Genomic DNA, 26,343 nt, shown 5'->3' with positions numbered 1-26,343 from the left:
ACATCTTCCCATGTTTATAAAATGGCTTATAAAATTAAGATTCATTGTGTTTTCTTTCCAGTTTGTTTGTTTGTTGTAGCTAGCACAGCTATGCTTTCAACGTTATTATGCTTCCCTGCTAAAGCACTGAGCTCTAAACTTTACTTGGCTCTAAAATACTTCCTAGAGTTCCTCAAAGTAATTCCTTTCTTGTATTTTCTGGATCGTAACCTTGGGGCAGCTCTACTCTTGAATGGATTAGAAAAGGTGGATTGGTGGATATTTTGTTTGATTGTTGTTTTTCTTGCCCACTTCCCCCCATGAAAATTGGCACAAGAGAAAGCAATCTTCAAATGCCATTGTAAAGTCTATATTGCTTTTGCAATTCCGTAAGGTGTATTGTGTCAAAGGAAGTGTACATTTATGTCAAATGTTCTCCTGCTTGAAGGCCTGGCCAGCACTTTATCTGTGTGTTGTAAAATTCAACAGGAAGAAATGGAATACGTCGAACTCTTAGCAGCAGAAAAACATCAGGTTGAAGCCCTTAAGAACATGCAGCATCAAAACAAAAGCCTGTCAATGCTTGATGAAATTCTAGAAGATGTCAGGAAGGCAGCTGATAGATTGGAAGAAGAAATAGAAGAGCATGCCTTTGATGACAACAAATCTGTAAGTGATGGTTTAGACCCAGTCTTTTCATTGGTGTGGTTTTTTTGTAGTTGATATTTGCACTGTAGGGGTGTTTCTCCTGTGTTATATAGTTGTTAGAATTATAGTGACTATTTAAAAAAAAAACAAAACAAAACAAAAAACTTTTGGCTCTACATTTGTTTTTCCTTACCTTTCAACAGAAGACAGTACTTAGTGATAGAATGGTTGCTTGTTAGGAGTGAGCAAACAGGAATAATCACTCCTTTTTGCTAGTGATTTCTGTGTTTTTGATTTGAAAGTCCTCCCTGCAGCTGCCACTTTGACAATGACAAGTGTAGTCCATCTTGCTGATACAGCCCATGGGAGTTATGACATTTCAGTGGTGGTGGTGGGAACTGTGATATTTAGACTTTGCAGGATATGGAGTTAAGCGTAGTCTCCATTTTTTTTCTCTTTCATTTTGTTGAGAAAGTTATGGGAGAACAAGAATCCTTGCAGTTAGTTTTCACAGTCTGGGAAAAGATATATTGTTCAAGGTAAGGACTTGAAACATGTTTGTGGTGTTGCTTTCTTCCACTTCTGACTTCCTCTGCTTTTCGTACCTTGGCCTATTTGCATTGTTCGTTGTTTCTATGTTGCATGATGGACAGTATCCCTCAGGTAAGGCTGTATGTATTTGGAGCTGGGAGTACATCAATTTATTCTAGTGTCCCATTGTGCTGACCTCGGAGACTGACTCTCTAAATTGGTCCTGTTTGCGTAAACATGGGTTGCAATTTTATTTGGCTTTTGCTCTTGAAAGGTTTTTGTTGATTTGCAGGTGGACTTCTGAGGCGAGCATAGCTCTTGAATTCTGCTGAGGAGGAAAAACAGTTGCTCTGTAGTAGAGAGCCAGGCCATTTTTTGTAGTTGTACCTGTATTGAGAGAAAGTGAAAGCAGCTTTTTATTTTGTGTACACCAGATCGCAGCAATTGTACCCAGTAGGAATCCTACCTAGCAGGACCAACAGCGGGGAAGGGACGAGCTAGCTGGAGTGCCCTCGTCTGTTCCGCTGGGGTATAACGGCACGTTTTAAAGAGACCAGGAATGAGGTTTCTTCTGCTACACCTGTTAATTGGCAAAATGCCAATGCATCCTTTTTCTCCACTGTATCTCTTTGGTTTTCTGTTTGTATCTCTATTCATGAAAGAAAAGGAATCATGAAATGCAACTTGGAGGACTATTTACATCTCCATCTTTGCAAGAAACATCTAGTGTGTTTTCTCTTAAGCTAGAACACTGGAACATTAGAACAAAGCAGCTCTCATAGAATCATCAGTAGTCTGATAAAGATACAAAAGCTTCTATTAAAATATAATCAAATGGAGAAGTGTAATTGGTAAAAATGAAAAAAAAAAAAAAGAACCTGAGCTAACCCACTTAATGCAAGACGAGTATTTGCGCCCTGTATTCTGTTACGTACAACCTGCTTTAAGGAATTGCTGTTTTAGGAAATAAAATCCTGAAAATAACTTTTTCTCTCATTATGTCTTCAAATTTATTAGTATTTAGAAGCTCACATGAACCTGTGCCATCTATTCTTGCTTTTCTAGCATAGTTTGTCTTTTGTCAGTTCCCTTTTCTTTTTGTAAAAGTGGACCATAATATCCACACAATGTATGATTTTTATATATATTACACAGAAAAAAAGATTGTTTTTCATAATGTCTTAATCTTACAAACATCTTCCCTTTTTTCCTAACATTGTTTCTGACCTAGACTGTGAATTCCACTAGATGAGGAATGTATTTATCCAATTGCATTGCTTTTATATGATTTTTGATATATTTTTAATTTTGATGCAGAGAAGTTTGGTTAGATTCCAAACACACAAGGTACCAAATACAAAGGAACATGTAACAAACTATATGGAGTTCCAGAGCTTCAAAGTAGATGCTTCACTGCTGATGTATTTTATAAGATAATTTTGCCTAGTAAACACTATTGCTGATGTCATAACATTAAATCCCCAAGAAGATACTAGAACAGATGTTGGCTTAGTAGCATTTTGTTTTTTAGGCAAAGTAATAGTCATCTGCAAGACGGGGACACTGCACTGAACAGTGAAATGATTCCAGTGTGAAAGTCAGTGTAAAGTATGCTTTATATTGCAGAGCCAACATTTAACAGTAAGCTCTAAGCTCTGTTTTAGTATCCCTGGAGTAGCAATGAGGTGTAGGAGAGGGGGTCAGGAACAAAGATGACAGAAAAATAGTAGGATTGAGCACTTACTGTGTATTCTGATTAGAAACAGTTCTTCCTGTTTGCTGACTGTCAGGAAGCCTTTCTTCTTTGCTCCAATACTGTGAGAATAGTTTGCAGGTATGGGGCATGCAGCTGCTCCTGCTTTCTCCCATCAGTTGAAAACGTGAAAACATGGTTTAGTCTCTTAGACTTGGCAATGGACACCTCATTCTGGAATGCAAAATAGCCTGGTAAGTGGGGAGCTTAGGGAAGTAAAGGCAAAAGATATATAAAAAGACAGGTTTTGGGCAAAAAAGGGTGAAAAGACAACTTTCATAATGCATAAAAAGAAAATGGTCATCAGCCTCTCACTCCCAACAGCTAAAAATGCTCATGTTTGAAGCAGCTATTTTATGCTTCTAAATAATTCTGCAAACTTCATAATTTGTTTCAAATTCCTTTTTTTCCCCCCTCTGTCTGATTCTTAGTGACTTCCAATTCTTTAGAAGCCCATCATATTGCATGATGTACAAAAACAGGGGAAGAGGTCATTCCCACAATATAAGTTTTTATTTAATTATACACACACACAGAGACACGTAAGGAGTGGAAGAAAAGGATAAAAATTGCAGGTTAAATATTGAAAATGCAATATTTATCTGAACAGTTTGAGGAAATATGCTGGGGAATCAGCAAAGAAAAATAGGAGTTTTTTTAATAGATGGCTTATGTGAATGGATTTCTTCATTAAATTGGGGAGTTGCTTGGGCAAAATACGGCAATTCAGAAAAGCTGAATGTTTCGTAGTCAGTCATTGGAATGAAAACAGCCTACTCTCTTCGCTGGAGTCTAAAAGAAGTAGCAACTTTAACTGCTTCTGAATATTAGTAAAATCTACATTATTTAAGAGACAGTGAATAATGAAATCATCCATCCTAGTGTCTTCCACTTTGTAATTACAGGCACTGAAGACAGAGCTAGGTAGAAACAGTTCTTATCCTCTCTCCTTCAAATTTACAGGACAGTGACTTCTTCTTGACTTGGAATGCAGTCATTATTTCAGATTTTTGTGAACTGAATATCACTTCGTAATCTCTAATTGTTTTTGTTCAAGGGAATAAAAAGTTACATTTCAATCCAGCCTTTTGTGTTCTAAATGTGATAAAGCTTTTTTTAAAAAAATATTTCAGATTAGATGCAATTGAAAATACTGAATTGGAATTTTACAGCTTTGGAACCCTGTCTCTATATTTTTTGGTTGGACAACTTGGCTAAAGAGGTCTGGAAAACCCCTAGTTTTTAAAATGTAAAGCAAATTATAGCCTTTTCAGTTATGGACATCAAGTTTTGATAAAGAGACTGAAGGACTTCTCTAAGAAGAAACTGCAGTATTTTTAGTCAGGGTCAACAAATTCTGGAGCAACTTCAAGCACACTTAATAGTCTTTCCCTTTTTAGTGTATGCCTCGTTGACACCCCCCCCTTTTTTTTTTGTTATTTGCTTTCTTTTTCTTACAGGTAAGAGGTGTAAACTTTGAAGCGGTTTTAAGGGTGGAAGAAGATGAAGCCAACTCCAAAAGAAATGCTTCAAAAAGAGAAGTAGAGGATGACTTAGGTCTTAGTATGCTTATTGATTCCCAGAACAATCAGTATATCCTTACCAAGCCCAGAGATTCAACCATTCCTCGTGCTGATCATCATTTCATAAAGGTAATAATTTTAGAGACATTCTTGTCATTTGCTTTGGTAAGATTTAGTCCCACTAGTTTGCATGCCAGTACTGCTTGGTTGGATTGAATATAGTTTCAGCATTTGTCCCTCTAAAGTTACCCTAGTATTTGTGATTCCCCCATCTACTGCTGATCTGGCAGTACTATGATCCCTGCTCGTAGTATAGTCTTCACAAGACTGATCGTGATGCTGCATGAATCTCTCTGTTTTTATTTGATTTAACTTGTTGCACCTTTGGGGCACCCTCCCTTCTCTCACACTGCACAGTGTTAAAGCAAGCTACTGCTGTGCCTGATAAGCCACTTGCATGTTGTCACTATAGAGAGTTTATCTGTTTATGTCTTGTGATGAAAAAAGGGATGCTGGAAAATACATAGACATGTTTTTTATTGTATTTGTGCTTCATGAAGAATAACTGGATTGGGATTTTAAAAAAAAAAAAAAAAAAACCACAACGAAAAAACCCCAAAACGAAACAAAACCAAAATGGATCTGTTTCACCATTTTGTTTTAATGCAAAGTATCGTTCCTCCAGCAATTCCCCAGGAAACTGTCTACTTCCTACAATGTATTTAAAATATTAAAATATTTAATAGATTGATCAAAAGTCCCTAAAGCTACCAATTACTTAAGGTCAGTACCTCATCTGCTTCATCTGCAAAACTGCAGTGCTTACACCTACAACAAAGTGTTCAGGTTAGTTTACTGAAGTTGTGTTTTCTTTTCACAGGCAGCATTCTACATTTAATTTTATAATTCTATTTATCTTTTGAAAGATAGTCTTTAATTTCATCACAAATTTCTGTGTCCTTTATCTTAACACATTTGTAAATCTTAAATATTTAGGATATTGTGACAATAGGAATGTTGTCTTTACCATGTGGCTGGCTGTGCACAACAATAGGATTGCCAACCATGTTTGGGTATATCATCTGTGGAGTACTCTTAGGACCATCAGGACTAAATAGTATCAAGGTAAGTGTGCAAGTTGCTGCTTGACTGATTTCATTTGTTGAAATCTTTAAAAGTAGTTTTAAAAGTTTGGTCTCTTAGACTTGGCAATGGACACCTCATTCTGGAATGCAAAATAGCCTGGTAAGTGGGGAGCTTAGGGAAGTTTAAAAGAATATGATATTGCCAACCTCAAATGTATTTTTTTAAAAAAAAAAAAATCTCCAAACCTGGACCTTTGCAAAATGAGGCCTTAAAATTTTATGTCTTTGAATCATTTTGTTTTCATTTTTTCCCTCGTATATAATCATGACATAAGCAATTGTTGAAAGTGAAAGCTAAAGGTTGTGTGTTGTAAGGTTTTTTGGTTTGGGTTTTTTTTTTTTTTTCCTTTTTGTCTTTAATCATAAAGCGTTACATTTGAGAGCCAAATTATTTAAATTACATCAAATATTCAGAAACTTGCAAAAAGTCAGTGTTGGCAGCGGAGGAAGTGTTTAAAACAAATAGTTCCCCGAGTAGCATAGCTTGGCTTCCTGGAGAGTTGTTTTGCATCTCTGTAGCTCTTTCATCCATCCTAGTCACCCTAGTTCTTTTCCAGTCCCCTGCCCACATTCCTGAAGTCTCTTGAACCTTTTTAGCTCCATCACGTGTACCCTGATTACTAGCTCATGTGAAACCGTGGGCTGTGCTTGGCTAGACATTGCACATGTTTTGATTAGTGGTCTGGTGTGCATTAACAGACTGTTTAGCCAGCAGGCAAAGCAGAACACATGTTAAGGTTGCATGGTAATGTCCGGTTAAGTTACACATGTCTATTACATTGATATCCACGTAACTGCTTGGAACTTACTGTCTTTGCAACCTCTGCTCTTATGTGGACTTTTGTTGAAAACGACTGTTGGGCTCAAAAGTAAGTAGGGATGAGTAGAAATTGTAGGATTTTGTCAATCTCTTACTGGAAGAGGCGGCCACAAATATTACACTTTCAAATTTTCATATTCTGAGATTGAAGTTAAATAATAACCTTTGTGTCGTACATAACTTCTGGGTTGAGAAGGTCTGGAAAGCTTGACCAAATAGACTGAGAAACAAGTTTGTAAGCTTGGCATTAGAAAGAGATTCAACAACAAATTTTCAGAGACTTACACTGAGGAAGACGATGTGGTCAGAACAGGCATGAAAGAGGTTTCTTTAGAACAGTTTCTTAGTGAGCTGCCTGTTTCTTGTGGAGCTGTGAGTAAACGTTATTCATCCGGAAAATGTTCGTGTTGACTGGGGCTCTTGTCTGTACTCTCTCCTTTTGTCTCTTCTGTATTTCATAAAAAAAAGTTCAATGTTGGAGGAACTCAGGAGGCAGGCAGATTCTAATCTGGTAGGGAAGATAGTTTCCATCTCCACTTCTCTATGATTGATGATAGACCCCGTCCTCTTCTGTTCTGGACTGTAAATACATAGAAAAGAAATGTTAGGTTTTTCTGTTGTGACAAGGAAGACAACCATTTTTCTTGCTCTTGCACCCTTCTCTCTGAAGTGGAAAGGCTGGTAGTTGTACTGGTCTGAGAGGTGGATGCATGGAGTCTATAGGATGGAGAGCAGAACAGCAACTACAGTCTAGCAGAATGATTATACCAATAGACCAATAAAATAACTAGCCAGAAGTAACTTCTGGAATGCAAGCTTTGGGGGTTTAATAGCATATGCGTAAAATGTAACCTGTTTATTTTCAACAAGCAAGCAAGCTAGCTTACCTAGATCAACGCACATGAGCGTTTTGGGTGACCAGCACTATCCAACCAAATTATCTAGTAGCAGCCAGGTGATGGGAAAAATGTTTGAACCCTAAAGATGCTGAGGGAACTTCTGATGTCATATGACCAGCAAATGAGCTACCTGTGGAAACATAATGAGAAACAATTTGCTTTTTATTATAAGTAGACTGATGTGCACTGATTTTTATTTTATTTTTTTAAAAGTCTATTGTACAGGTGGAGACGTTAGGAGAGTTTGGTGTATTCTTCACTCTCTTTCTAGTTGGTCTGGAATTTTCTCCTGAAAGATTAAGAAAGGTATTTTTGTATAATACTTCTACATTACAGATTTAATTGCTAATGTTCAAGTTATCAGTGATATTTCAGATTTTTACATTCTCCCTATAATATACTGGTGTAACTTTGTACATTTTTGAAAAGACAAATATGACATTTGCTTCTTCTCTTTAACTCTTTGGAAAGAACAGAATGCATTATTTATTTGGTGTCTCCAAAAAAAAAATTTGCTATTCCTCTTCATTTTAGTAAAACAATTTGATTACTAGAAAAATCTCACACAATTTATGGCAATCCATCTCTGCTTTATTTTAACATGCAGTAACATGCAGTTGCTGTTATGGAATGTCCAGTGATGTTTGCCAGTCCTGTTATAAAAAAAATCGGTTTGTTAAGTACTGCATACTGAATTGATGATACGTGCTGTACTGGCTAATAAACTGATTCTGCAAGTATGTTAGCACAATCTGGAATATTATATGATGTGGCCATAAGGATTCAGCAAAAAGGTACAAGTTTCTTTTGGTCTTAATTTAAAAAAAAAAAGTTATCTCATAAACCAGCTAGAATTTTAATAGTGGAAAATACTGCTGCGAAATATGTACAGACTCTATGTATATAAAGAGTTGCATTGTGTGATTTGTTCCTAAACTGATGGTTGTGAGTTCATGAGACTATAAAAGCTTTAATTGAAATGTGTTAAAATTTATGAGCATTCAGCTTAATCTGCTATTTTCAGTCCATCTAAAGTCAAAGATAAAAACAGTAATTTAAGGGTTCCTAAACTGTAGTATGTAAATTGTTACTTCAGAATTGTGCGCTCACTAGTGTGGAGTGGGCTGCTGGTATTGATGATGGTCTTTGCCACTCCCATTTTTTCCCCACCCTGGAATCACATCAAATAACTGGTCTTCCATTTGATGATTTTAATATATTTCAACCTATACTGGACCTGTGCCCCTTAACTTGTCTGTGAGGCCTGGGAAATTTGGCACAGAATATTATCTACTAGGTGTAGTAACTTCAGAGTTTTAGGATGTATAGGAGGACAGCCTGTTACTTCTGTGGCCCAGCACTGCAGCCCCAAATCATGCATCTTTCACTGCTTCTTTGCGCTGAAAAATCATTGTAACTTACCAATGAGAAAAGTGTCATCGGACTTGATCATAAGAACTTGTCTTCTTCCCAAGGTATGGAAAATATCTTTGCAAGGACCCTGCTACATGACAGTTCTGATGATTGCCTTTGGTTTACTGTGGGGACACTTGCTCCAAATCAGACCAACACAAAGTGTCTTCATTTCCACTTGTTTATCTTTATCAAGCACGCCATTGGTGTCAAGATTTCTTGCAGGTAGTGTTCGAGGAGATAAAGAAGGTAAGTATGATTTTAAATATGGACTACTGTAGTATCTACAATAAAATTTGAAAGAAGTTGACTTTGTAGTAGTATGAGAAAAACTAGTTAAGAAACGAAACAAAAAACAAAAAAAACCCACTGTTAAGTCCGGTTTACAAGTGATCATCCTCCTTTAACACCGGCCAGTGTTGTGTATATTCGTGTTATGAGGTGTGCCTGCTGTTTACGTAGCCAGTCCTCTTTAGAGAAAGACAGTGTAGCCCAATCAGTACTCTCCATGTTAAGAATTAACTTTACTGAGGGCCTGGAATCTTTGTGCTTTTTAAGAGGTTACCAGGTTAGACCATTACTACCAGTCTGTCATCAGGGCAGAAAGGCTAACTTAAATAATTCACATATTTCTTCAGCAAACTAAGACCAGCTCAGGTAGTCTTTCATAGCTAAGAGCTCTTCAAATATGTACCTTCAAGTGCCATATTGCTAGCTTCTCAAAGACTTCTAAATGTTTCCTTTCAAAAGTTTTGCCATCCTGCTTTCTTCTTAAACCTCCCTCATACATACTGCATTGAAGTTCTCCCGACCCCCTAGAATATTCATATTCTAATGCCTAAATTCAAAGTGTATATTTTACACATGCTGGCTCTTACATGTGTCTTGTTATTCTAAAGACTGTATGTTTTCAGTAAAGAAGTTCCAGTAAATGCATAACTAGTGCTTAATTGCTAAGCAAAGTCTATATTTTTATTGTGTAACAGAAGCTTCATATGAATAATTTATTTATATTTTTAATATATATCTTCATTTGTATATGTTTTAATTTACTTACTGGTGGGGAAAAAAAACCCAGAACGCTTTGAATGACCTCATCCCATTGAGAACTATACTTAATCTCCATTTGATTAAGACATTTCTAGATTTCTGAGCACTGCAAGCATTCATAGATTCTGATGAACGTTTCCATGACTGCTTTGTTGGTGTACAGGGGATATTGACTACAGTAGTGTACTACTTGGCATGTTGGTGATGCAGGATGTGCAGCTTGGTTTATTTATAGCTGTCATGCCTACACTTATTCAAGCAGGAGTGAGCACATATTCCAGGTAAAAAAAAAAATATTGTATGTATCTTTCCGCTACCCCCTTCCAATTAGTATGTAGATTGCAAATATGAATATGAGAGCGCTACCGTTAACGTCAGTTCCATGAAAAATACACGCTCTGTTCTGTGAGTTCCCTTTACTATTTGTACTTGTCATGTTGTATGAGGATATTCTTTCTGCTCTAGCTGCCTTAGTCCTGTCCACTACTTAAAATTTGTAGTGAAAATTTGTTATTGTAAAAAATAAGTGCATTTCTTCAGTTACTTTATTCCCTCAAGACATATTTTTGTCAAAGAGTGTGTGATAGTATTATTGAGCCTGATGGCTTACCTTGAAGATCAACCAACAAATATCTTTTTGAATCAACGTGGAAGTAAATTCTAGGCTGTAAAAGAGATTGCTGGGCACTCAGCAGATTTAGTATTCATCTTGTTTACTAATGTATCTAAATATCTTACTGTAGCTACTCAGTTTTGAACATCTGTGGAATTAGGTCTCTTCACTTAAGGGGAACTGGTTGGGAGGTATAAGAACACTTGAAAGAAATGTTTTGTTTGTTCTTCTCTTCCAGCATTTTCAAGGAAATACTGAGAATACTGATACTGATTGGCCAAATTCTTTTCTCTCTGGCTGCTGTTTTTCTCGTATGTCTTGTTATAAAGACTTATCTCATAGGACCATATTATCGCAAGTTGCATGCAGAAAGCAAAGGGAATAAAGAAATCCTCATTCTAGGAGTAACTGCATTCATCTTCCTTATGTTAACGGTAATCTTTTAAATTAATAAAATATTTTGATACATGTGGTAGTTTACTGCATCAGTATCACAAAAGCCATCGCATGTACTGTTACTGCATATCCATGTACCTCTGTAGTTAATTATTTGCTTCTAAAATGTTTTAAAACAAACCCCAAATGCACAGATGATTCATGCATTACAGCATATTTGAGTAAGACGACATAAAATTTTGAATGTCAATCAGCTGAACTTCTGCTGGTAACTTTTAATACAGCCAGTTAAAGCATCATTATTCCAGTTTTAATTTTGGGCTACTTGATGCGTTTGAAAGTAATTTAGGATGGGTTTTGAGATAGTGATAATGGCCGATTGTGACATTGGCTCACAAGTTTCTTTCCAATAGCAAATTCTCAACGTGGTTTTTATTGTAAAATACTTCTCTCTTTCTGTGGGAGATAAACAGTTTGGGATGAAGTTGAGAAAGTAGGGAAATGCCTTAAGGTTCGTAGGTTTTGATATCCCTTTTGAGTTTGGTTCATTTTCCTCTGAGTCTTCCTTCTGTTTGTTTCTATCTCACGTTTCAGCCCTCTGAAAAACTGTTCTGCTGGAGAACAGAATGTGACAGTCGCTGATAACATTGTCGGTTTGAAACTCCATTATCCTGGATGTGCAGATTGTTATGTCCTTTGAGAATTTCCGAGAAAAGTTATCCCAAAAAGTTCCTGTGCATGCGTCTTTTTTTCTAGGAGTATTTGCTTAATTATTACAGGTCCAACAGAGAAAGCTGACCACCTTCAGGAAGAAGGTCAAGAAAGAAGTTAGTGAGAGCATAGCTTTACAATTTGTTGATTTCTATTGTATAGGTTAAAAATGCCATCCCTCTAAACAGCTATTCATATTCCAAACAGGAATGCCATCTAATAAGAGAACAAACAAAACTAGTTTCTCCTTTTTACTTTCTAACAAGCAGACATAACATTTGTAGAACAACTTCAATAAAAAACAACCACCAAACCACAAAAGTTGCATGAAATATTATGGTATCTAGAAGCAGTCTTACTTCCATTAAAAATATGGCCTACATAGACTGATCTGACTGAAGTTGGTGTATTGTGCCTAAGTCACGTATCAAATGTACAAGGAGTTTGTCTACATGACTTTACATAATATATGTGTGTGTACAAACCTGAGGGAGAATATATTTGTGTGTTGGATTCATACTGTAAAACAGAATGCTTCTTCAGTATGGGAAGCATTTCTGAAGGAGCAAGTATTTTATGTACTTTAAGTGAAAGCAATTTTCCTTCTAAAGTTGATAAATAATGTATCAACGGGAATAGTACAAAGAATACTGCATGTAACCTCAGTAAACCAGTTGAGGTGCTTGATATTCACTGACAGTGATAAATTCATTATAGTAATACTACAAGTTGTGGTTTGAGCACAAAGACTTTTAAAAACAAAAAGAAACAAAAAAAACCACCCAAACCAAAAAAAACCCCCAAAAAGTATTTGGTTGTCCAGTTGAACAGTTCAACAAACAAATCTTCTGGAAAACAAATCTTAATTTAGATAGATACCCTACTGTGTCAGGAATAAAAACATAGGATGGGGGCTGGCAATCTAATTTGAAATAATGTTGCATGTGTTTGAAAAGGATAAATTAAGGTTTTTGGGTGCCACGTAGGAAAACAGTTAAGCTGTTGTGGTTCCTGCAAAGATCTTTCTCCTTTGAAAACCAAGCGTAAATATTGATGGAGTTTGTATAACTATCTGCAAACACAGAATTTTCCATACTGGTGTAATTCTAAAAAAGCTTTTGAAGAGGGAGGAATAAGAAAGTGCATATTTTAGTGGCCTTAACCAAAGGTGACTCTGTGACTCCATTTAGAAAACTTGAGAGACCTTTTTAAACAAAATATTTTAACTCTCCATCTAGCATGTGAGTTATTCTGCAGGCCTCATCCTTTCCAATACATGACAAAGGGGGTAGGAATGATATTGTATGCCTGCTTCATGCATACAGTTAACATGCATATAGTTACCTGTTACATGCTTCAGTGTTGACTGGATTTCTAGTGCCCACCTAAGTTTATCTTGTAGTGGGGTTCATCTGTAACACTAGCACATGTAATGCACATTATATAGAAACTTAATTTATTTTACTCGTTTCCTGTGTTTGAATATTTCAGATGACTAATAAAACAAGAATTGCTGTTTTTCTACCAAAATTCTAATGAGCAAACAAGAGGGAGGATAGGACAGAAGCAAGTAAGCAATTTTGACGTAAGGGATTATTCTGTCAGTTGAGGAACTTTCTGTATGGATGCGACTTTTGAGCATTTCTGAACTGCTCGGCTCACTTGGATAACATTGCAACTCATTAAATCTGAAACAGGATCTTAAATACATCTCTTCTTGATAAACTAACTTAGAGTAAAAGAGATGCAACAAATCTTGAATATGAGATATTTTACCAAGATTTGGAGCTTAAGATACCTCTTTCTGTTCCCAGATATTATCAGAAGTAACTGAAATTCCCCCTCCCTTTTTCCCCTCAACTAGTTAGGCAGATTGGGGGTGGGGTGATTGTATCAAGCGCCAGTCCTATAAAAGTCTAGCTGATTTTGAGACACAGTTGTGCATCTTTCAATCCTGTACCTTGTCATCCGTAACAGAGGTTCAGGAGATCCTGATTACACTTTCAGCAACTCCTTTTCAAGCTTTGAGTTATGCAGATACTGCTGCTGTTGTTATTGTTGTTATTGGTAAACTGTTCTCCTGAATTGCAACATAAAGAGCAAATCTAGCTTATGGTTTTAAATATGACCATTTAGGATTGATGGCCAGACTGGTACTTTTTGGTCTAGATACACACCACAGTGAACTGAAGAACATCTTACAAATCAGCCGGAGTGTTCACTGGTGTAGTGTTGCTTTTTCATGTTATGTATGTACAGAAACATTACAAGGAAAATTAGAATCATAGAATCATAGATTACAAGGAAACATTACAGAAACATTACAAGGAAAATTGTCTTAAACGCTGTTCTGATAATGAATTGCTGTATTAGATATCTGCAGGACAACAGTAGTCGGTTTTGTTATGTTTTAAAACTTAGCTGCTGAATGTTATTAAGGAATTGGAAAAAAAAAACCCCTTACCTGACAAGAAGGATAGCAGTTACATTTACATGTTTATAGGACTGTGCATACACATGGGGGGGGGGGGGAAGTGGCTTCCAGTTTGACTGCATTATGGTTGACCTGGGATGATGGCAGCAAATGGAGGGAAATTGCCAGCTTGCTTTATATACCAAAAAGATGAAAAGAAAATATAGCTATGTTATTGCAGTACTTTATATATGAAAAAGTACATACTTTTTCCTGCAGTGTATTCAGAATGTCATTCCTTGTTTGCCTGGAGTACTCTTCAATGGCTCATAACCTGATTATGAACTCTTTACTATCAATTAAAAGGAGAAGATCAAGGAAGAACTGTAATCTCAAATTCTAGTTAATTACTTAATAAAATACAGTTGAGATGGATTTTTTACAAGGCTCACTAAAAATTGTTTCCATTTCCATTAAGGCTTTACTTCCTTAAAATGCAAACTTAGAATTCACCTCTTCACTCTTGGGCAGATTTAAATTATTAAAGCCTGAAATTCTAATACATTTATTTCCATCAGGGATTTCTTTAATTTTACTGGCTTACCATATTCATTAAGCTTCTATGATGATTAAAGAGTAGCAATAAGATACACATTATTAGAGAATATGGGCAAAACAACTGCTGAACAAATGGTTGAAATTCAGCTGGAACATGTTGTAGCAGTAATGTTTATTTCTTTATTTATTGCTATGGTAGAACATTTGAACATAAAAATCCAATATTCTAGTGAAAGCAAAGCAATCCTTTCTGAATTACAGTAAAATGGGACCTTTGAAAACAACTGAAAACTAAATTGTACTGGGAAAAACATGTAAATTGACAAAACTTTTCATTTAATTTTGACTGAAAAAGTTTTCTGTAATGTAGGAGTTGAGAAGAGGACAGTGCAGAGCCCAGGGATTAGTAATTGTTGGAGCCCTGTTTGGTAAAGACAAAACATTAAAAATGATGCAAGCAGAGAAGGAATACAAAATGCAAAATACTTTCCAAATTTTGCTTATATAAGAAATTTTGCTGAGAGTGCCTTCCTGCCCGTAAAACAAACCCTCTCCAGTGTGTGCGTGTGTGTTTGTGCGCCTACACATTATTTATAATAAACCCTGATACTACAGATTTACTTCAGGAAATTATCCACTTATTTGTAATATTATCGGAGAACCAGAGACCAGGATGGGAATAGTAAAAGGAGTCTCTGTATAAATCTAGATACAAATTTGAAGAACAGAATGGAGGAGGGAGGATGGGGTTAAGAAAATAATGTTATTTTTGGTTCTTTTCTTGCCCTCTCATCCACTTCACACTTTTTTGTGTGTAGAGTTACCTGTAGATTTTGTAGACCTGAAGTTGTGTAGTCGCTCGAGAGTAGGCAAGAAATAGCAAAACTTGCCTTTTTATCTACCGGGCCCTTGAGCTCATACTTAGCTTGCCATAGAGTGAAGGAATGGAATTCAGTTTTTATGCGGTGGGAGCAAACCCAGTCGGACAGACAGTTTGCTCCAGTTATGTCTGATGCTTTCTGAACGAGCATGTTTCTTTCACACTTAAATTGCTCCTTGCTTGAATAGTGATTCTCATAACAGCACAGTATCATGCAATTCCGACACAAGAGATGGTAAATGCCTTCTTACATGGTAACCTAACCATGTACATGTGAATACCTAAAATATTAGCTATAAAAGTTTTGATCTGGAGCTCTGTTATAGCTGATAACACTTAAGCGTGGGGGGATTATAGCTGAATAGTAAAAATAATTCCAACTTTATTTGAAGAGTCTATAGTGGATCTTAATCATACTCAAGAGGTTGTGACTTTTAAAACAACTAATGTATGATTGAGAAGAACTTAAATGTTTCCTGTTCATAACTGTTTCCTTTATCTTTTTCATCTTTTGGTGATTTTAAAGCCTTTTGTATATATTTTCTTCTTCCCTCTTACAATTTCAAATTGTGGTGAAAAGCACTGAAATTCCTTTTGTTTTAAAACGAGAGTAACGTTATAATGTTGTTTTATTGGTTTTGCCTGATCAGCAACTATTTGCATTAGTTGACAGAACCAATTCATTTTCTTAAATGTCTTGCAATAAATTACAGACTGTTAGCACAAATGGAGTTTTGTGATGAGCATTCAGACACTAATACTTCAATGCACAAAAGTCGGGGGGTTATTTTTAGGTGGCATTTTATGCATAGCTTGGAGACTTGTTTATTGTGTCTCTTGCTCTCCTCCATTAATTTCAAGTCACTTGAGTTTTAGCTTCATACCTTACAGTGTAACACTGTTCAAGATATGATGAATGTTGTCCATAAATGTACTATGGTGTATTGTTGCTTAATCTAAATTAGTATGGAAATAAGTCTTCAGTTTTAAATGTTCTATTAATATTAATAGCATTGCCCTTTCTCAGTAAGATGACTGTCTGCAGCAGCATGGTTTTGAAGTAATTAAGACATACTTTATACCGACTAAAAGTGCTGCTTGCTTTTTTTAATGTTCCGAGCATTGCCTTAAGCAGTTTCTTTGTTTTTAGTTCAGTCTCTTTACATGTGTTTCATCTCTTCCTGCTAGTACTATATTCAAAAAAGAAAAAAGAATGAAGAGCAGTCTGAATTCTTTCTAAACCGATATCGTGCTTCATTTCAGCAGTTTACTTCACCGGCTTAAATGCATCCCTATTCAGTAAAGCACACAGGCACATTTAGTCCAATTTACAATAATAAAATGTAATTTATGCCTGGGACTTCTGCTACATTGAGACTATTCTCCCAAATTATAAGCTTTGATTTTTATTTTTTCCCTTTGTTTGACAGCTGGAAAATATGCTGTTCTTACTGCTTTATTTCACAGCCTCAATGTATTATGCAATCCTGAGTCCAAAGCTGTTATGGTCTGTCTTGTTTTTGTGAAATCAGATGCTATCCTTAACAGTGACACAAAGCATTACAATGTAGATTAAGAAATTTATTTTTGTTTTTGTGGGGAAGGAGATAACGTGGAGGGGAAACTGGTTTTGCGAGTCTTTTGTATAAATACAATACCGCAGAGCACTGAAATATGCTGAATTCTATTTGTTGTTGAACTTGCATAAAGACGTAGTAATTTCCTACATTCAGTATAATGTACAGTTGTATAATTTCTGTGAAATGGTATATAAAATCACTCAGGGCTAAAGGAAACAGCAATAGATTTTCTGTTATTCCTTGACAGATCACAGAGCTGTTGGATGTTTCAATGGAGCTGGGATGCTTCTTAGCCGGAGCTCTGATCTCTTCTCAAGGTCACATGGTTACTGAGGAGATTATGTCCTGTATTGAACCAATACGTGACTTTCTTGCCATCATTTTCTTTGCATCTATAGGTAACTTCTAAGAAAACTTACTTAAAAAATAGTGTTAATCTAAAAATGTGGGGGAGGGGAAAAAAAAGGTGTCTACAAATTGGGGGGAGGAGATAGGTGTGGGGTTTTTTTGGGTTTTGTGGGGTTTTTTTGTTTGTTTTTTTTTTTTTTTTAATTTTGTTAAGATACTAAAATGTTAACTGACCACAATATTGGTTTGACTTTGCTAATATTTTTAAATGTAACATTCATTTTCATAAGCAGTTTCCATGTTGTACTCTCAATTCTTGTTTTAATGTCAGCTGTTCCTTGTTAATTCTGAATTTGTCTGCGCTATTTAAAATATGTACCTAAAAATTTTAAGGTAAAAAGATGTTTTTGGTTTGGGTTTTTTTGCCCTTTTTTTTTTTTTTAATGTTGTTCTCTCTTCACAGTGGATATATTTGTACTTTATACTAAAATTGTATTACTATTTTGAGTCAGTTGGTAGAGTAGATTTAAGGTCCCTATGGCTTGATTTTCTCTAAAAGCAGAATATGATACCAGAAATAGATCTTTTTTTATAGCATCTTGTTTCTTTAGTTAGGAAAACGTGATGTGTGTATTCTCAACGCAGGGAAAAAATAATTGAACAATATGTATCTCAGAGATTACCTGAATGCCAACTGAAATGCAGCATTGATGCCTAAGACCAGGAGAGTAATTCATCATGCTTGTTATCCAGAACAAGTTAACTCTGAGAATACGGTAGCTTCATTTTGAACTGCTACATTCTCTAGCTGTCCCTGCATGCCCCAACACGCTTTCTCTAAAGGAAACGGTTACTGAAGCGCTTAGGTACAGTGAACGAGGAGAGAGGCCCTGTGAAAGCACTTGCCTCTCCCTATGGATTGTATAGGAGATGCATGTCCTATTTTGGGGGCGCTGCAAAGTCTAAAATAGAGGGTTTGAATGTGGGCTTTTGCACAAATCCAACCTCCTTCAGCCCATGCTTACTCGGAAATTCTTCGGGTTTGGTGTTTTTTTCAAGACCACCCTTGGTTTTTCTTCTGGTTTTATTTTAAGTTTTCTATTGTTCTTTTTATCTCCATATATTTATTCAGACAACAGTGAAATCTCATCAGCATAATTTTAATGCCTTTCCCCATATACCTGTTTGATACCCATTGTTTCATAACAGAAACTAAAGCTGTTTCTGGTGGTTGCCAAAATAAAAAGGCAATCGTTATACTTGCCAATCTTGATTTTTTTGTTTTACACAGCCCATGATCAGTCAGATTGCTTAGTAATAGGCATGTTTATTTTAATAACTTTTTAATAAAGGGAGGAAAGTGGTGAGCTGTGGTAAAACTCTTGGGCCCATATAACTGACAAGGTTGGATGAGTAATTGCTAAATGCTCACAGGTAAGTTGTTTATGTGTTTCAGTAAAGATGGTGATGGAGTGGATAGTGTTATCAGGGATAGAAAGCATGGCAAGTAATTATAAGCGCAAAGTTAATTTTACAAGGGACTGAATAAAAATACAGTCCTACGCTCTTGTGACTGCGTAAATTAAGACTAGAGATAAGACTTTGGTAGAGTACAAGAAAATAGCAAGACCTCAGTTGGCATGCTGGCAGCACTCCATATAGCCTGCATTACACTGTAAGGAAATTACCTTAGTAGTTCTGTTACAGAATTTTAAAAAATTTAACTGTTGTTATCATTATAATTGCAAGAAGGGAAAGAAGGGGAAAATTGCTGAACAAGTGTGTGGTTTACAGAAAATGGGTGTTATTCCTGCCTCAGAAGAAAGTTAGCTAAAAATCAGTAGAATGAGCTATGTTATAGGCCTCTGACAAAATGTGACAATGCTTGCTTGTAAAAAAAACCAAAACAAAAAAATCCCAACAAAACCCTCAAAACCCCCCCCAAGCCCTACAAAAACAAACAAAAAAACCCCTCCCCCCCAAATAAAGATTATCCCACCCTTCCCCCCTTACTTTAAATTACTTTAAAATTTTGTGGTTAACAGGAAGTTCCGTGGGCTGGCAAGGAGGTTTTAAAAAGGAGTGATGTGATGTTGCAAAGAAAACCTGAGTAGGATAAAAAGTATTCCTTAAACTTTTAAAAAAGAAATTAGTAAGAAAAAACTTCTTGCTTGCTCTCTACTTATATATGTACACATGCAAATGATACGTATCTATAAATATATAGAGATTTACTATGTGAAATTATGTAAAGACCACAGGGATTCTGCCACCCTGCCTAAAGAGAAGGCTTTTTGCTATATGCAGCAAACACCCTATTATAGAGAGCAGAAACACCCGAGATCCTGAGGTGGCATGGTACACCACTACAGTAATATAATTTCTGTTCCTTTTAGAATAAAGGAATAAATAGAAAAAGTTGACCTAATTGAATTGACTTAATTGACTATAAATATGTCATTTGGAAAAGTTAGTTCCTATTTTGCTTGTCTGAAATGCCTGCTTTTCTGTTCTCACTACAGAAATCCTTCTGGTGCCTAAAAGCTGAGCTGAATAGTACTTCGTGTAATATCTATCACAGTGGTCCTGCCCTTAGCTTGACCTGTGTAATGCTACTGCTTTCAGATTCGCACATGGGTGCATTTGTGGGAATAATATACCTTTGCAGTTAGGCATTAACAGCTGCACTTTGAGTTATTCTCCATCTGTAGATTCATTTAGGCCTGTGTGTGTTCTTCAAGACTTCTGGCTCTATTTATGTTATCTGCTGAGGTTAGAAAGTTCCTGTTAGTCTCTGTCCTCACTAATATCTTTGAGAGAACATCTGGATCAATCCCTTAGAGCCACATTTTGAGAACTTTCTTTCTCATTTCTGTTTTGGTACCTAGTACTCATATCCTTCCCTTTCCACCTCTGCATCATTTTATTTTGATTGCTTTTTAGAAGGATGGAAGGCATCTTTGCATAGACTCTTTGACCTTTTTTTTGTTTTTTTTTTAAAAAGGCTCCAATATCCCATTTTTTGTCGGTCTACAAGGCGTATGGAATTGTTGTGTGTACTCAGTGTGCTGTACAGATGTACTCACTTGCCAGGCTCCATGTTTCCCTTCTGAGTAAATCTTGTGGTCAGCGTTGAACCTTGAATGCAAGATGCTGAAAACCCTTTAACAGCGCAGTCTTTTTCTTCAGAAGATGGGTGATGCTGACACTGTCAGTACTACCACTGTCCAGAACAAACACACACGCAATGTTTCTCTGATGAGCCTCTTAACATTTCTGTTGAATTTGAGAGAAACCAAAGGAAGATCCCAGCTGGAATTCATTAGGTGAATACATACATCGCCTTCTCCTCTACTGCTTTGTTGTCCTGCATGGAACACAATGAAACTTGGTTTCAAGCTTTCAGAACTGACATTAGAACAAAGAGGACTTCCCCCTTTGCAGAACGATGGAGAGGAATGTTGGTTTTGCCCTCTGCTACTTAATAATCTAGCCAGGGCTGTAGCATTTATTGCATTTGCTAGCTATGATCTTAGGTTCATTAAGACTCTTAATAGATACAGCATCCCAGTGGATCGCTAACGTGATTTTTTCTGAGTGATGTCCTGTCTTGAGGATGTGTCAGAATTAATTCTGCTGGCTCCAATTTGAGCAACAGAGTTCTGGTTTCTGTAATCTTGTTTGCTGTCAAGGATCTCCAAGATTCCTTTTCTTGATGCTGGATCTTCCAGGATGTGGTCATGACGTTTGGATCTTCATGTGCTGTTCAGCAGCCATTCAGCAGATCGGTGGAATCTGTCTAATCGGGGGGGCAGAGGGAGTTTACTTGTTAAGAAAAAAGTACTTATAAAAAGAATGTGCAAAATCTTGCTTGTAAGCGTCCACAGAAGAACACATACCAACTTATACTTGTGAACTGTGCTTTTTGGCTTGACATTGATGCAAGGGCACCTTCACCTCAAAGCCTCCATTCCAGTTATTTCAGAACACTGCTTAGAATTAAGTCCAGTGGCTTATGCTCAGCTCTGTGAAAATGTACCTAAGTGATATCCTAGCTATTGGTGATGGGCCAACATGCCACATGCTACCTGATGATGATGATGCTGAAGTTCTTGAATTATTTGATTGAAGCGTTTCTTCCATTTTAGAGAACAAGTCCATAGTGACTCTTGAGCTTAGTCACAAAGTCTGATTAAAACCATCAAAATAAATGCCCATATTCATGTACCTTCTGTCTATGAAGTTAATCTTTCTGATGACCTTCATGTTGCTTCACCTTGCAGATGCTTACCTCTACGGGATTGGTATAGAAATCTGCGGTAGTTTGTGCCTCAGCTCTTTGGAATACGGTAATAATCTCCACGTCGGGCAGCAGTTCAGATGGACTTCAGACTGCCTGTCTGCTCCAGAACTTAAGAGGTAGCTCCACCAGTGATGAGAGCACTAGGCTATATTTATAGCCTCCCTCTGAAATCTTCAATTCTAGATGTTGGCCCTCTTATCAAACATGACATTGTTACAGGCTGTATTTCTCTAGTTGCTTTTCATGTATGTTTCTGAGAACTGGCCTAAAGGTAATGAGCAATGTGCACATGATACACAGTAAAAAAAAAAAAGAGAAGCTACTTGCCCCTCCACGTGTGTGTGTGCACACATTTGGATTTCTTTTTTTGATGTGGTGTTCGTCCCTCTTATTCTGCCATCTCTCCCTTTATTCTGATAGTCTTTTGCATTTGTGCTTCAGTAGTTGGAAGGAAATTAAGAAATAAAACAGGGTGTGTACATGGTGACTGGGTAGTACTTCCATAAAAATCTCTGATGTACTTGAAGTACATTTCCATCCACGATGGAATGTGTGTATGGACAAAACGTTGTGAAGTTACTGTACGTAACTTCTCTTGCGCACTCAGGAAAAGAAGATGACTCGGTTCTCTACAGTCCTTCTGGGTCTGCAGCGCTATGGGGCAAGGAAAATTAGTGAAAACTTGTCTTGCGTTAAAATAAGAAGTTACAGCATCGATCTACATGCCTCATGCTTTAGAAAGCTAAACTCTTGTTCTTCACCAGAAATAATTGGGTTGGAGAACTGCCAACTATTACGGATTTATCAGGAACACCATCACTATTTTGGTTCTTCTTTTTAAGAGCTTTTATGAAAAAGGAATGAGCTTCCAAAGATACAGTTATGTTTGCCTGCACAAGTTCCTTATACCCTAGGAGGAAAAAGTGGACTTAGCTGTGAGTAAGATTCTTCCTCAGTGACTCCAGGACTTCTCCAACAAATACTTCTTTTTCTTATGTTTAATATTAGCAGGATTTAGTTTTAAATTTCTGTGCTCTTTATGGTTCTTGTTATCTTGCTTCATATAACTACCAAATTAAAATGACAAAAAAATTGCAAAAAAGGAAGGGGGGGGGGGGAAGACAGGCACCCCACCCCGAAAAAAACTCCCAACAAACCAACATCATAGCAATGGGGCTTTATATAATTCCTTAATTGTTAGACCATGCTTACGGGTTTATGACTTTACCTGATTCCAGTCTAAGTGACTTTTCCAGTTCAGGTGACTTTCAGGGTTTGCAAGTGAGGGTCATGGGATCAACACAGCTACATTTTCTGTTGTAGCTATAGTCTATGCAAATACTGAATATCCTTTCCTCCCACAGTGATAGTCTATGACCATGTCATACAAAAATATTAAATGGCTAGCGAAGTGTATGTTACAATCACTATGCAGAACAATGGAATTGTTTTCCTGCAGTATTTTTATAGCTTTCATTAGAGGTGTGTTTCAGTTCAGATTCTGGATTGCTGACTGGTGTGGAAGAGAGAAAACTTTATAAATGAAAGTGCTCATGCATCGGTCATATACAGTTTAACTCAACTGGGGACATAGTTTGTGCTAAACCCCTCCAAAGGAAAAATGGTTGGATAATGCAGGAAGTGCTTTAGTGATCAAGTAGGTAGTGTTGGTAGGTATGTTAGGGCTTTTTCTTTGTTTGTTTTTGAGAATACAGTCTTGCAATTAAATCTACTATTAACTCAGAAAATTATTGTAGTAAGATATTGGCCTTAAACTTTGAAATATTGCTTTCTTTCCTTTTAGGACTTCACGTTTTCCCCACGTTTGTAATATATGAACTCACAGTCTTACTATTCCTTACATTGTCTGTGGTCATAATGAAGGTATTTTCTTTTTCTCTTTTTTATCTTTTAATAGTCTAAATAATCTTTGTGATGCATGCCCTAATGAAAATTCTGTGCAAGAACTGAACATCTGATATAACAGGGAATAATACATCTTTACTGTGAATCTGTATTTGGAGGAATCTTTCTGATTAGTATACAGTTTGAGACAACATTTTTAGGATATTAAAAAAAAAAAGGATTGTATTTAATATTAACAGTAAGTTACCCATGGAGAAACATCTTTATCTAGCTTGGGATTTGTGACAAAGTTATCAACAAGATACTACTTTTTGCTGTGCAATGTACATTTGTCTCTTGACATTAATACAGAAGACACATTTAGAAGTCCAACTAGTTTATGTCCAGAATTACTGTATTTAATGTTATGTATCTTACAAAGATAGTACTATTTTATTTATTGCACTTCTTTTATTTAAAAAACCCAAACAAACAAAAACCCAAACAAAACCAAAATTCACAACAACCCAAAAAAATGTTTTTAAAGTTTGTCTTGGCAGTGCTTGTCCTTTCTCTGATTCTTCCAAAGACCAGCCAGTATATCAAGTGGATTGTCTCAGCAGGACTGGCACAAGTCAGTGAATTCTCTTTTGTTCTGGGAAGTAGAGCACGCAGAGCAGGGATCATATCTCGGGAGGTAAGCTGTTCTATAGTTACTAACTTTGTTTTTTGCACCTGAGTAACTTACTGGGATTTTGTATTACAGTGTATTTGAAATACCAATACACTCTAATTTTGTGGCATCGCTCAGCTGTTAACGAGTAGAATCAACCCATACAAATGGAGACATCTATGTCCCTGACAGGATTCTTAGTTCCGTTTTTTACTTGTTTCATGTTGTATTTTAAATAGGAGGGTTTACTTTTAAATAGCTTAGTTATAAATGCTTTACTTTAACTGCTGTTACTTAACTTCTTTATTAACTGAGCAGTGAGTGGTAGATAGCACCCAAGTCACTAAGACTGAGAAGCCTTTGCTTTTAAAATCTTGATATAGCTATAGAAAGAGGTAACTGAAAGTATAGGATTTAAAGAAGGAAATATCAGTAAATAAGAACTAGAGAGCAGATACGGTGAAGTGGAAATTGCCTTAACATTTAAACAAGCAAACAAACTTGTAATCTTTACCTGCAAAGCTTGTTCATTTTAAATCCTCTGCAGAAGAAACAACCAGTTTTTTCAGTAGTCATGAGAAAAATCCCCTGGGAAAGAAACGTTAAACTTAGTTTTATCTTGAAGCTGTGAGAACGTTATTTTTTTCAAGATGAAGTCTGCTTCGTGAAATTAAGTAAATTATGGCTATAGAGATAGAACCACTGACCTCACTTTCTAGTGCTAGCTGCTTTCTCCTCTGTATCTTTGTTCACAAAAGTACTTGCTGGCGCTCCAAGCTTTTCATTGTTTGAGCAAGTGGGCTGAATCCAATTCCAAATAAAGCACGTGTTAAAAACCTACAGAATGCTGTTCACTTGTATAGGTAAAGGTGATTCATTTTCATGTTCACTCCTACATATAATTAGGAGTTATAAATATTGTATGTTTGTATAGAGTTTCAAGATACCCATACATGATCACAGAACCAGTTTAGGGGCCCACCCACTGAGCTTGGAGGCCTTTAAGCTTTTATTTTTTAATGTGGCAGCTCTCACGTGATTATCTACTTTATAGGTTTATATACCTCTGAAATTTCCAAAAGTCATTCTTCTGTTTGAGACCTCAAAACTACTTCCTGCTGCTGTTTTTTATAAGTCTCATTCAGAATATGTAGTTAAAATCTTTTTTCAGAAGATGTGCAGTATTATTTAAAGGGATTTTTGTTTGCTTTTTTTAGTATATAAAATAGTAGTGAAATTTCCCATTATATCATTAAACCAGAATAGTTTTGGGTGGTTTTGTTTTTGTTTTAAATAAAGTGGTATTTGGCCTTTGACCTTTTAGCAAATATTGAGCTTTCAAAATTGACCTCTTAACTATACGTGTAAATAATTGGTTTTCTATAAGCTCATAATGTTGTTTTTGTAATTGTATCTTTAAACCAGGTAGACAGATAATTAGATGATTTGAGCGTGCACTTGTCTGCTTTTGTAGCAATATGCATAGTTGGTTAGGAAGACAGGTGAACTCTCCTGAAAATACTGCCCAGAAGTCTGATCTCCTCAAACTTCCAGTCACTTCTTAGTTTACTATGTACCTAAGAGAAATAACGGCTTTTATTTGCAATTTTCAGGTCTATCTTCTTATTCTGAGTGTGACTACTCTAAGCCTTTTACTTGCTCCTGCCCTATGGAGAGCTGCGATTATGAAATGTGTTCCGAGACCTGAAAGACGCTCAAGTACTTGATTAAGATTTGCACATACACAAGAATACATCTTCTTGCAAGGAACATCTTCATTGCTCATTGTATTTCTATGCACTGAGAAAACGAGGTTTTGAGTAGTCAGTCCTCTTAATGTGCACTTGGTTATAAGCCTTATACTGACCTTAAAACAAAACTCAATATTAAAAAAAAATTATATAATTTGAATTGCACAAATTTTTTTACAAAATTTACTTTCTCTCTGGCAGATAAGAATCTGCCAGAATATTTGTTCCTGATCCAATCAATTATTCTGAGCATAATTTTTTTTTTTTTAAATATATAGCATCATGCAAGCTGTTGATTATTTTTTGCCTGAATGTGCCTTTTAATTTTCATCCTATGTTACTGCTGGTTCATCACCAGATTTTGTTTAAAAAGAAAAAATTATATATATTATGGTGCCTATGGTATCTTCCTTCACTAAATGACTTGAGTCATTTTCACATTTAGGAGTTTAATATACTAGTATAAAGTTAATCACAAAACACATTTCTAACAGTGAGTAAAAGTGTAGTC

General features: G+C 36.2%; 1 protein-coding gene across 9 annotated transcripts in view; it reads left to right on the top strand.

Moving 5' to 3' along the window:
• Positions 1-26,005, top strand: part of SLC9D1 (solute carrier family 9 member D1) — a 33,854-nt gene extending 7,849 nt beyond the window's left edge. For 2 of the 9 annotated variants that reach the window (XM_075136573.1, XM_075136566.1), the window contains 11 exons: positions 469-648; positions 4,372-4,563; positions 5,431-5,559; positions 7,512-7,604; positions 8,774-8,960; positions 9,925-10,042; positions 10,613-10,808; positions 17,160-17,310; positions 23,368-23,447; positions 23,956-24,105; positions 25,695-26,005. In XM_075136573.1, the coding sequence (XP_074992674.1) occupies positions 469-648; positions 4,372-4,563; positions 5,431-5,559; positions 7,512-7,604; positions 8,774-8,960; positions 9,925-10,042; positions 10,613-10,808; positions 17,160-17,310; positions 23,368-23,447; positions 23,956-24,105; positions 25,695-25,808 (1,590 nt within the window). In that variant the 3' untranslated portion in view covers positions 25,809-26,005. The other 7 variants (XM_075136581.1, XM_075136591.1, XM_075136613.1 and 4 more) reach the window with 7 other exon arrangements.
• Positions 26,006-26,343: the final 338 nt, after the last annotated feature.

The sequence above is a fragment of the Calonectris borealis genome, chromosome 1 (genome assembly GCF_964195595.1).
Source record: "Calonectris borealis chromosome 1, bCalBor7.hap1.2, whole genome shotgun sequence".
Lineage (NCBI taxonomy): Eukaryota > Metazoa > Chordata > Aves > Procellariiformes > Procellariidae > Calonectris > Calonectris borealis.
Note: the sequence above shows the minus strand (reverse complement) of the source record. Positions and strands in the feature narration are given on the sequence as shown.